Below are 13,465 nucleotides of genomic sequence, written 5' to 3'. Positions count from 1 at the left end.
TAGAAGGACAAGTTTGGCATAGAATTAAATGAAAGGGGACAGGCTGGGTTGCCCTCAGGAACTTGCAAAGCTCCTTTATTGGTACCAAATAACTAAAATTAAAGGCCCATCTTTTCAATGCCAGTGTAGCAGCGGTGGTGTTTATATAGCTGTGAGTCATGGAACAAAGCCTCTGGAGAAACTGAAATGACTGTCACCCAGATTGGCAGGAAAGGCTCACAGGCTCACTGTAGGAATGAGAAAGCTTCAACCCATAAATGAGCTCTAGAGAAAAGAAGCAAAGATTTCATCAAAGAAATGTGTGATAGAAAAAGATGGACCAGTCAGGTGGGAAGGGTATGGGATGACAAGTAGACAGCTCAAGGGCTTCCATAGTAGCCTTACAATATGAGGAGAAAATGAGGCAGCCTTCCAGCCCTGGGTGGAACCTCTGGTGGATTAAGGGGAAGGCAGATAAGAGCTGCAAGGATGAGCAGAAATTTGTCTGCAACATTGGACAACATCAAAATAGATGAATATTGAAGTATTGCTTGAGAGAAAACCACCCATAATACCTCCTGTTGAAAAACTATTCTGGCAATGCTTATATTTTGAGGAAAAAATTATAGACAGGTGTTTCCAGGTAGAATGTTGCCCACCCTCATTAAAGGTGAAAACATTTTTTATGCTGCATTTTCAAAAGTATACACATTTCTCTAAGAATTTCAGTGCCTCTAATCAATCAATAAGCATTTATTCAGTACCTTTTCCATGCCAGGCACTGGCAATTCAAATATAAAGAAATGGCAATCTCTATTGGCAAAGAATTTACATTCATATCCAATCCATGGTACCAGTAGGAAGTTATAGTATATAAAAAATATTTAAACACATTTGTAGTAAGAAGTTTATTTTCACAAGCTATTGTGGCAATGAGTTGATACAGATATATTCAGGTGGGTTTATAGTATTAATATTCATAATCTAAGATTAAGCTTAGCAATACAGAAACCAATACATAAGTTTTATTTCCCCTTGTGCTTATAATGCCCAAAGAATACTTCAAATTTATTTTTTAAAATACATAGATATAAGAATGCTTCATCTAGAAAATCTAGAATCCATGATTAGAGAAAAATGTGAATTTTTCAGGCAAGTTGACACAAATCACACTTTAAAAATAACAACATATTTACAATAGAAAAGTACTATATAAGGTAAAAAATAGACTTCCTGACGGGAGAGAATAGTAATGTACACATTCTGGCCAGCAGTTATAATTTTATACATAGTGATGCAATCACATGTATTACATCTCTTTTTTTTTTTAAAGGCACATTTCTTTACAATATTTTAAAACTATTTTCTTGAATGTTCCATAGTTAATGAAAACATACAAGCAACATGTGCACTTACCATAACTGGCATTTGGTTTTAATGTCCTTTACCAACAGTTTGCATGATTGCATTTCATTCATTCTCTCCCTGCCTCAGACAAACCCATTCATTGGAACTATTTATTGTTACAATTCCTGGTATTTTTTTGAAATTAGGATATTATCTATATATATATATTAATAGGAAATAGGGAGTGGAGTTTACAAGGATACGTTATAGCATGGTAATACAGAAAGAAAACTTTATCTGGCTATGATATATATCATGAGCTAGGTGATGTCATGGCACAGCTTGAATAATACTATGGTTTTTTTATTAGGTAGGATTTTCCTCCTAATTATTAAAACCAACAATTTTGAGGAAGATAAAGAATGATACTTGAGGAGAAAGGGAGTCTTTTACTTTGGAGGAAAAATGACAAAAAAAATTAATAAACATTCTAACAAACCTAAGTGCATTATGACTTCACTTTAGGATAGACAGACTGAAAGTAGATGTTAGATCGAACCCAAAAAGTGTACTTCCCTTTATTCCAAATAAAAGGAAATACCTGATTTATTGTCATTCACCCTTCACACTTTTTCAGATTTGAAAACTTTCATCACTGTGCAAGCCTTCCTAAGTGTGAATGGCAAAAGACAAATATTACAATGGAAAAGAAATGTTAAAAGAGTCAGAGATAAAACTGGTTATTCCTTAGGGAGTTCAATGAAGAGAAGTGTTTCATTATACAGTTAGGACCAGAATCCTCAATGTTTTAATTACTTAAAAAAAAAAACAACAACAACACTATCCAGTTAGGTCTTAAAAGTGAGAACGGTTAAGACACAGTAACAACATTTTCATAAGAAAGTCTAAATAAAAACGAGTTTGCTAATCTAATAGATTAGAATGTTCTAAAGTGCTTGTAGATCTTTTAAAAGGTGCTATTATAAATATAAAAACAATGTTAAGGTGACTTATGGAATAGAAATATTCAAGCAAAATGTAAATTTAAATGGTAGACAGATTTCATTTGTAATCTTTAAATTTTTAGTTCACACAATGCCAGGAAAGTGGCTGACAAGATGTTGGCTTGTATTAGGTGTCCATGGTTACTGAAGTTTGCAGGTAGGATCAGCACCACTACTGTAAAATTACCATGCTCTAATTCTTGTCTTCCTATACAATTTTACTTTGTACTAAAGATGTACATACTTGTACACTTTTGTCTCTGGAAAACTAATTTAATATGTGATGATAATTTTGTGCTGTTAGCGTCAAAATAGTACACAAAACTTTTTCAATTTATTTGCATCTTTGTAAACAACAAAAAAATAAAATTTACTAAAGCTTAACATCAGCAATTACATGTGGGTTGTTATTCTCCAAATATGCAACATGGATGAGTTAGGTCACCCTCAGTCTTTCATTTTCTGATATGTATGGTAAAAATTTAGCAAGATACATCTTCAGAGGCATTAGGTCTATATTTAAATGTACCTACCTTAAATAATAATTTTCTCTTGTATGCTTTCAAAGTACTTTTAATATTATTTAAGATTTATTCCTCAGTATGCCTGGAAGGTAGGTAAAAAGTTTTATCTCCATATTACAGATGGGGAAACGGAGGACGGGGAGGAATGGATGGCTTATTTGAAGTTACCAAAAAAACGAAAAAAAGATCAATGGTATAGCCAGGCAGGGCTTGAATTCAGACATTCAGTGCTTTGTAACCAAGTCACAGTGCTTCTGTACATAACATGCAGATTTATCAAGCTATTGACTAACTGGCTACTCCCTGAAGTACCAAACATTTGGCATAAAATGTACAATTCTAGTAATGTGACATGCAGAAAATTTATTTAGGTAAGACTGTAGCACAGAGCAGTGTGAATATATATAATATAGAACCTTGTTTATAATGAAACAAAATCTAATTGCAAGTTATTTAATCTAACACAAAGTAATCATTAAGTTAATTTTTTTTAAATTAACCTTATTGATAGTTTTAGAATTATACTACACAGACCAATGAAAAGGAAAATTTAGGCAAGAATATTAAGGGGTATTTTTTAGAGAGATTGGTGAATGGACAGGATCAAATTTAAGTGAAACTACAGTCTATTTATACATTTTATCAAGACCTGTATCAGGTCATATATATTTGTGCTTAACGAAAGATCTTATTTTTAGAAATAAAAAAGTTCTCAAAGATAATGCTTTCTTATTCCCCTCTCTTTACCACATTCTGTACCTTTTCCCTCCTAATTCAACTGGAGCAACCACAGCCCTATTTAAAAAAACAAAAAAAAATTTGTTCAAAAAGCAGAGCAGAACCCAAATCCCTGTACACTTACGCTGAAAAAAAGCATAGCTGGAGATACATGTTGACTTTAGTAACAAAAGTATTGTGGGGGTGGGGGATTATATTACTGATCAGAGCTCTTAAAATATATAGGTATACAATGAATTTTGATTCACCTTATATAAAGAAAGGACCTGAAGCATAGGAATGAATCTTTCACAACCCCTGGAAAAGGAACCCAACCTATGAATCACTCCCTTAAATTAGTAAAAAAAACAAAACAAAAAAAAAAACCATTGCAGTGTTCTGGCTTTAGACAGATAACATTTAAATTCTATGCATTACCCAATCTAATGATTTTTATCACTCTATAATATTTCAATGTATATATTAACTAGCCTGTGCAAATTATTATAAATAAAGTAAAATGCAAACATGGAGAGCTCTATTTCTAAATTTAAAAGAAAATCACCCTTTCTTTATCTCTTAATTTTTACATTTGTTTTGCTATTTGAAATCCTGCAAGAGGTTTTGCTTTTTTTTTAAAGCCCTCTGATATTTATATTTATTCTCAATCTTTATCATCCACATTTATTCAAGGTTTTCATTGTCAGTCTTTACATCTCTTGATTCCCCATGCTTCAAGGTGAAGAAATCTTCATTGTTAATTCCATACCTCTCTAGAGATTCATTCAGTTTCAATGGAGGATCCAAGTAATACTGTCAAAGGAAGAAAAAAAAAGACAAATGATCAAAAAATAAGAACTAAAAGGAAAAAAGACAAATTCTTTTAAAGCTATATGAGCAACTTTTATTATTTGAAATTTGCAAACAAAAGTTCAACCTAAAATGGTTCTGAGACCTGATAACTTTATAATCAACTCAAAAGAGATGGGAAGCTAAAAATGGGATTCTGACACTACAATCATAAATGAACCTGAGGAAAGAAAAGGGAAAGGAAAGGATGGCAATTAAAAGATTAATGTAGCTGGGAAGGGAACTCTATGATGAGCCCAGATTTTTTAAAAAGATGTACAATAGACAAGATCATATTGCCAAGGATGACTACAAAATATAAATCAAAATATATAAGACTAATTATGAGAAGGTTAAAGAACCTAAATGAGCTCTTTATGTTTAGAGAAGTAGAAGGAAAGGTTAGGGTGTTAAGCCAATGTTGGGCCAATGCTTGGGGCAGTTAGGTGGCATGGCAGATAGAGTGCAGAGCCTGAAGTCGGGAAGACCTGAGTTCAAATCTGGTCTCAGATACTTATAACTGTATGACCCTGGGCAAGTCACTTAACCCTGTTTGCCTCAATTTCCTCATCTGTAAAATAAGCTGGAGAAAGAAATGGCAAACCACTCCAGTATCTTGGCCAAGAAAACCTCTGAAGAGTCAGACATGAGTGAAATGACTAAACATCAACAATTCATAACTCCAAGTCCAGTGCTCTAACTATGGGGCAACTAAGTGGAACAGTGGACAAAGCCCTGGGCTTGGAATCGGGAAGACTCATCTTCATGAGTTCAAATTCAGCCTCAGACACTAGCTATGTGACCCTGGACAAGTCACTTAACCCTCTGTGCCTCAGTTTCCTCATCTGTAAAAATGAGCTTTCAAAGGAAATGGCAAACCACTCCAGTATCTTTGGCAAGAAAACCCCAAATGGGGTCATGGAAAGTAGACAAGGTAGATTGTGCAATAATCAATAATGTCACAGAGAAAGTAGACATTTTAAATTCAGTTCAATTTATTTAGCACCTACTATGTGCTAATCACTTGGTATACAAAGATGAAAACCAAACAGCCCCTGCCCTCAGAGAGTTTGTATTCTACTAAGAAGCAAGTGGGAAGGGAGGAGGGGGAACTGAACATGTACAGAAGTACAGATAAAAAGTATATATACAAAGTTATTTTTTAAAACAGTATAGGGGCAGCTGGGTGGCACAATGGATACAGCATCAGCTCTAGAGTCAGGACCTGAGTTCAAATCTGGCCTCAGACACTTGACACTTACTAGCTGTATGACCCTGGGCAGGTCACATAACCCCAATTGCCTCGCAAAACAAAACAAAACAAAACAAACAAAACAAAAAAGAGTACAAAGAAATCTTGGTGAGAGACCTAACTAGGCAAAGTTATCCCAAGGGTTTTTAAGAATGAAATGGAAAGGAGGACAAAATACAGTAGGCATGACAGAAAATATCTCTAAAAACGTTAATATCCAAGTCAAGAAAGGCTGAGCTGTGCTTTGGAGAAAAGGTAGGTTTTCTATAAGGTGGGACTGAGGAAGGAAAGCCTTAGAGACGTGGGAGAACCCCCTATGCCAAGGCAAATGGCTGAAACTGAGAGTACCAAAGGAATACATGAAATAGTCCTGGAAAGGGAAGTGGGTGGAAGAATATGGACAGCTTTAAATGCCAGGCTGGGTAGTCTGTACTTTATTCAAGAGATAATAAGAAGCCATTAGAGGTTTTATAGTAGGGTCCTTAGCTGATGAATTTAAAGTTATTTGGTTTAGAACAGAAGTCCTTCCATTTCTCTACCCCAAAAAGTTTCTCTGCCCCATATTGTTGCCCATTCTTCAATTTCCAAAGTCTTTGGCCAGACACTTTGAACAAATTCTCAAATATGAGGAAAGCACGTATTGATTTCAAACAGTAAAGGATCAAAGGAATAGAATTTTCAGGGACTTCCTTTAGGATAAAATAGAAAGTACCCTGGTATTTAAAGTCTTTTACCACCTGTCCCCAGCCTTTCTTTCCAGTTGCACTTTCCATCATACTCTCTCACTCTATGTTCTGGTCATATTGTCCCACTTTAGTTTCCCATGTATCTGTCCCCTACCTCTATGATGTAAGGAATTCTCTCCTTCCATTTCTACTTCTTAGAATCTCTGTTTCCCTCAAGAGTCATCTCAAGAGTCCCTACATAGGGACTTTCCTACCCTCCAACTCACTGCAGTTAATGTTTCTTCCCAACCCCCCAAATTAATTTATTTTGTATATTTTTTAAATTTTCTTATTTGTGTGCATGTCGTTTCCCTTCAACAGAATGTAAGCTCCCAGAGGGCAGGGACATTCTTGTCTCTGTGTTCCTTATATAAAGTCATGTAGATAGTAAGGGTTTAAAAAATCCTTGTTGAACTGAATTAAGAGAAAGGGAACTGACGAAAAGAATTTCTGAAATACAGTTAAAACAGGAGCTTGAAACAGTTGGCTCATATCATCTCAGTAGAGCAGTCTTTTAGATTCACTGTTGAGAGGAAAGGGTAAAGAGGTCACATAATAGTCTTAAAGAGAGAAGGTGTGGAATGGCTATTGTGAAGAGGGCAATAAAGAGTCAAGCTGGTAAGAATGAAAAAATGACTCTGCAGCACTGAGGGTCCAGCAGTGATTGAGAAACAGAAATTTGTCATAACTCCATAAAACTCTTGCCTTGATTCCAAATTCAGAAAGGAACCAAAGGTACCAAATTTTCAGGTGTGATTGCAGCAATATTAAAAAAAATCATTAAGAATGGAAAAGGTACTAGGATTCTGGCGATATGCAAATGTATTAATTTTCAAAAGGAAGAAAAAGGTAGATTTCAGAAACTGGAAAGGGAGCTGGGTGTGGATCCCCACTAAAAGTCTAGGAAGGACTATTTAATAAATTGTCTGGGGACATTTAAAAAAGGGATCAGTGATCACTAAAACCCAGCATTTGTCCAATAAGTAACACTGAAATTGTTAATCAATTGGGATTATTGGATTTGTGGAATAGAGAACAATAAACAGAATATCTTGATTTCAGCTATATTTTTGACAAAGTACTTCATTATCTTCTTGCACAACAAGTCAGAGAGATATAGAGTACAGTTAAATGTATTTATAACTAGTTAAACAAATCCAACCCAAAGACAGATCAGTGTCAACCTGGAGGGAAGTCTTTAGCCATAGACAACAGGGTTCTTTATACTTATCACAAGAACCCTAGGAGGTAGGTGCTATTATGATCCCCTTTTTACAGTTGAGGAAACTAAGGCAGAGGTTAAATGACTTGCCCAGGGTCACATAACCAACAAGTATCTGAGGTCACATTTGAACTCAGGTTTTCCAGACTCCAGGTCCAGTACTCTATCCAGTAAGCCACCTAGCAGTGTTTAGGCAGACAGTGCTTGAAGTATAACATTAAGGCATTAAGTGTAGACTCAAATTTGTTTTTCAGTTCACATACAAGAAGACCTCCCAGGCATGGGGAGAGCAGGGAGAGTCCTGCAATGAGCAGGAAGTTGGATTTTAACATTATAAAGTTGTTTCCAACTCTAAGAGTACAAAATTCCATAGTTCCAAAATATCCAACAGATGTATAGCAAATCTCAATCATTTTTCCTATGCTGGATTAAATCATTAGTTGTTGAGAATTATACAGGTATGAGTCACTAGTTGCTCCATCCATTTCAACTTTTAAGACATTCATCCAAATGAAACATCATATTTCAAATTCAGTGCAAAATAAGGTTGTGTATCATTAAGTTATATGAGGTAGTAGGTAATATATCTAGTGAGGCCTCAATGCTGTAGGAAGTGGCTCTGTAGAGGAAATGGTTTTGTAGAGAATCACTTTCATTTAAGGGAAAGAATCAACGCCAGAATATAACATTAGGACATTAAGTGTGACCACAGATTTGCTTTTTGGTTCATGTATGAGAAAACTAGGCACTTAATGATGGAATATTTTTTTTTTGGCAGAAGACAGTAGGGTTATATTAACCTTACCCCTCCCCTATCCAGATCCAGGACTTGGAAGTTAGAGAAAGAGTGGCAAAACAGAGAGGAAAGTTTTGAGGATCAAAATGGCCTTAATAGAATTCTGTATATTCTTAACTTCTACTTTTTCTAGAACTTTAAGTTTTTCTTAGTTATAGAAAGGCAGATTTCAGCTCTATATCAAGATAAATTTCCTAACAATTATACCTACTCTGCAGTAGAACAGAATACCCTATGAAGTGGTTAAGTATCCCATTCCTTGACCAAGACCAGGCTGACATTGTAAGGCATTTTGATTTAAAGTGAAATCTGCACACTAGGACTTGATGTTGGGAGCACAAATTCTAGTTCTAACCTTCCATTTGTATGACTTTAAGCAGGTTATTTATCCCAATTCTCAAATTCCTCATCCCTAAAATGGGAATAATTATACTTGTACTACCTATCTCACACCGTTGTTGCCAGGAAAGAGCTTCATAAACTTTACAGTACTACATAAATGTAAGTTATTATCCGGCAACCTTCCTGTTTCAACAATTAGACTATATGACTTCTAAAGCTTCTTCTAATCTCCAAGATTTTATGGTTCTATGATATATTATTTTACTTATTTACTAGGATACAGGACACACTGTACATAACTCAAAAGATCTCCTTTTTGGCATTTTTTCAGACCAATATGAAAATAAACATAAAGTGGGAAAGTCTAAAAGGAAATCTTTCAGATGAGGGGTTAGATAAAGGTTTGTACATATATGTTAGGAAACACATTAGTATTAACAGTGATTTCTTCTGCCCCATATAAGCTGCTAATTAGTTGTTTTTTTCTGTAAAAGTTTAAAATACATTTAAAGAGAGCTACAAAACTAAGGAAAGATTAATAGGAAAATATGAATTTTGATTCCAGATATAAGTGCACAATCTTAGAACTGGAAAGGACCTTGAAGGTTATCTAATCTCATCCAAACCTGACCAGCAAGTACCTCTACAACATCTCCAACAAGTGGTCATGCAACGTCCACTTGAAGATTTCCACAAAGACTAAAATATGACAATTTAGTAGAAAGTAAAGAGAGAAGGGCAGAGATTTAAACGACAAATCACTTTAACTAAAGTAGTTTTAAGAGGGAACTCAGTAGCATGTGGGGGGATCAGAAAAGGTTTCATGTAGAAGGTTATGCTTGAGCTGAAGAGGGAAGCCATTGCTTCTTGGTGGCGAAGGCAAGGAAGGAGGCATAGGAGCTAGTCTGTACAGAGGTCCAGAGATAGGAGAACAGGAAGTGTGTGTGGACCAGTGAGTAAGACATACAGACTTTACTGAAGACTGCAAGCAGGGGTGTGATGTTTTAAGACGGAACTCATTAGCAAGTGGGGGAATCAGAAAGGGTTTGATATAGAAGGTTATACTTGAACTGATTAATTTATCAAAAGGAATGAAATGAAGAAAACCCCGAGTTGGAACTAAGAAAATAAAAAGAAATTTCAAGACTTGAAATTTCAATAACATGAATTTCTGATTTTTAGCACACACAGTGCCACTTTACTTAAAAAGATCAAGAGTTTCATTAACTGCCAAGTTAAGCTGAAAATGCTGAATGCAGTAGAGCCCTCTTTATTTCAGGTGAAAATAATTCTCCCCAGTTAATGCTAGATAAATGAATGAATACATTTTTGATCCTACAGATTCCTCCCAATGAAAACAGTCACAACAACCATTGCTGAGGTCTAACATAATAGACTCAGGCACGGAAATCAAAGGCTAAATAAATATGCAATTATTTTTATGACAGATTCAAACTCACCTCATTTGCTAAGGCAAAGGTTCCCCAGTGAATTCCTACAGATTTCTTTGCTTGAACATCGATGTGAATCCTTACAGCTTCTTCAGGGTCTACATGCTGGTATTTCATGAACCATCTAAAGAAATATAACAAAAATTATTAAGTCTAGCCTCTTCAATGTAAAATGTATCCTAACCCACTTTTATTTTTAATAACTCTTGAGTTTGCATAAAAATGCTAATAGATGTATATTGTTTCTTTAGTCAACCTTCTGCAAAATAAAAAAGCTTCCTTTTCTTTCTTTAACTGGCTTATTTATCTCTATGCAATTCCATCACCAAAAAGACTTTTTTAACGCTCTGGAATTCTTCTGGAAGAGTTCTACAAGCATTCAAAACTAGGTATGTTGCATTCTGCTATCCTTGACATGATTCAGTGAAGCTTGACAACAGATACAGAATTAGAAGTGAAAAGTCAATTCTGTATCTACTGTCAGGCTTCTAAAAAACAGTAAGTGAATAAGAATTTACACCATTTTTAAGAGACATGGTTGCTGAGAGTCAGGAATTCCACTTCCTCTTCAAAGAAGATTTAAATAAACATTTTAGCATGCATAGTACTTTCTCAAATAGTAAACTGGCTCATTAATACAAACTATGCTTTAGGGGAAAAATACTTTTAATGGTACAAAGGGTGGGAATAACCCTTTATTGTGACTACAATGTGTACAAATATTACCACAAAGGCTATGGAAAGCATGCAATATTTATTCAAAGACTTTTTGTTCCCTTTGCACTGTCAGCTTCTCTCCTCTCTCTGTTCTCCCTTCCAATCACCACCAATAATGAGGCTGAAATACAATTTGGGGTTTTCTTTTTCCTATATTAGCAATCCTAGTGAGACGCCATTGTGAACAGTAAGATTCATGAACTACAGAAGACAGAATAAGGCTAGTGGCTGCATGCAGGACTTCTAACACTCCAACACCACGAATTCTAGCAATGACTACTTATTTGTACAATCTGGGGGTTGTTATTTGATGTTCCTATTAGGTGAACTTAGTCCCAAGAGGCTTTTTAACAATAGTCACTGTTTCTCCAGCAATCAGCATAGGAGGGCAATCACTGTTTTTTCCAGATTTCATGGCAATTTCGTGAAACAATAAAAAAAAGTCCTTGACACTGATTTTTCTTTTCTTTTTTTAAATTGGAGCAAGGAGCTGGATGGAGTGCTCTCTTTTGTTTTTGTTTCAATTTAACAACAATTTGACAAGCATTTATTAAGCATCTAATATATGCAAAACATTTTGCTGAGTCCTGGGAGAACTACAAAGTTTAGATAAGACATAACTCTTGCCTTCATGAACCTTAAAATCTAGCAGTGAAAAATGATACATGCATAACTAATACAAAATAATATATAGGTACACAGAGAGACAGAAAGTAGTTTTTAACTACAAATGAGCATAGTTCCCCCTTTTGAAAGTACTTAAAGCTTTATATAAATAATAAATAGAAATCCTTTATAGAATTACAAACTAGTAGAATTTTTTTCATATTATAAGAACACATTTTGACCCAAAAGGGAGATAATATTGGCTTGTTACATGTTTTCAATATCTTGGTTCAATGGTTTAAAAAAATATTAATTTAGTGGTAGTGTTTTATGTTTCTTGATAGGCAGGACTTGAACCCAGGTTCAAGTTTCCAGCTATCCACCACTACCACCTATACTTTATTAAAGGGAAACAACTGACATTTAGCTCCTAACAGCTAGCTGTAATCAATCAATAATCATTCACTACTATGTACCAGACATTGTTCTAAGCAGCGAGGATACACAGACAAAACTGAGATGGTCCCTGTCCTGAAAAAGCTTACACTCTGATGTAGGTACTTTTAAGAGGGAACTCATTAGCATGTGGGGGGATTAAAGAAGTTTCATGTAGAAGGTTACACTTGAGCTGAAGAGGGAAGCCATTGCTTCTTGGTGGTGAAGGCAAGGAAGGAGGCATAGGAATTAGCTTGTACAGAGGCCCAGAGATGGGAGAACAGGAAGTGTGTGTGGACCACTGAGTAAGACATATGACTATATTGCAGATTGCAAGGAAGGGAGAAATATATAAGAAGATTGGTCAGGTAGGATGAGGGGACAGCTAGGAGGCACAGTGGATAGAGTGCCGGCCTGGAGTCAGGAATACCAGGGTTCAAATCCAGCCTCAGACATTTACTAGCTGTGTGACTCTGGTCATGGCACTTAACCCTGTTTGCCACAGTTTTCTCATCTATAAAATGAGCTGGAGTAAGGAAATGGGAAACTACCATCTTAGCAAAAGAAGACCCCAAAAAGGGTCATAAAGAGTCAGCTTTACAACATAAAGAGTCAACTAAACAACAGCAAGGTAGGATGAGGTTAGGTTGTGAAGAGTTTTAAAAGCTGGCCAAGAGTTTATATTTGATCCTAGAGTTAATAGGAAGCTATTGAAGTTTACCGAATAAAGAAGTAACATGATCTGACCTGCACTTTAGGAAAACCACTTTGGCAGCTGGGTGAAGGATGAGTTGAGGAGAGCTTGAATTAGGAAAACCAAATGAAAGCCTATGAAAAATTCAAGAGAAAACTGATGAGGTCCTGAAATAGGCTCTTTTCTGTGAATGGCGACAGGGTTACTATGTGAGAGATGCTGTGGAAGCAGAAAGAAAATCTGGCAACTTACTGTATGTGTGGGGAGTGAAAGGTCAGTATCAGGACACCAAGATTGCAAAGCCAGGTTATCGAAGTATATTAGTGCCTCTAACAGTAAGAAGGATGATTGGAAGAGAGGCATGTTTGGGAGTAGAAATAACATGTTGTATTTTGAACATTTTAAGTTTGAGTTGTCGGACAGGAAATCCAGTTCAAAATGGCCAATAAGCAGTTCGAGATGCAAGTTCAGAAGGGAAATTAGGGCTAGATTTGTAGGTCTAGGAGTTATATGAATAGAGATGGTAATAGTTATCACAGAAATTATATGAAAAGGTAAAATTGCCTGGCCTAAAATAAGGAAATTGGAAGAAAAAGACTATAGCAGGAGAAAGTGATCATTAGTTAAGCAGAGAAAGAAACAGATCATATGAATCAGAAGCATTAATTAGCAGCCTACCAGAAGAAAGAGATGACAGAGTGTGCTAGTGGTGCAGTGGATAGAGTACCAGGCATGGAGTCAGGAAGACCCATCTTCCTGAATTCAAATCCAGCCTCAGACACTTACTAGCTGTGTGACCCCTATG

The 13,465-nt window shown here is 35.6% G+C and overlaps 1 protein-coding gene across 2 annotated transcripts in view; it reads right to left on the bottom strand.

Moving 5' to 3' along the window:
- Positions 1 to 4,189: 4,189 nt before the first annotated feature.
- NAPEPLD (N-acyl phosphatidylethanolamine phospholipase D) overlaps positions 4,190 to 13,465 on the bottom strand; it is a 67,204-nt gene continuing 57,928 nt past the window's right edge. For both annotated transcript variants that reach the window (XM_027838807.1, XM_027838805.1), the window contains exons 4-5: positions 10,218 to 10,332; positions 4,190 to 4,384 (exon numbers count right to left, since the gene is read on the bottom strand). In XM_027838807.1, the coding sequence (XP_027694608.1) occupies positions 4,256 to 4,384; positions 10,218 to 10,332 (244 nt within the window). In that variant the 3' untranslated portion in view covers positions 4,190 to 4,255. The remainder of the gene's footprint in view (positions 4,385 to 10,217; positions 10,333 to 13,465) is intronic.

Source organism: Vombatus ursinus, unplaced genomic scaffold, assembly GCF_900497805.2.
Source record: "Vombatus ursinus unplaced genomic scaffold, bare-nosed wombat genome assembly UNPS02014830.1, whole genome shotgun sequence".
Classification (NCBI taxonomy): domain Eukaryota; kingdom Metazoa; phylum Chordata; class Mammalia; order Diprotodontia; family Vombatidae; genus Vombatus; species Vombatus ursinus.
This window is presented reverse-complemented; position numbering and strand designations above follow the sequence as displayed.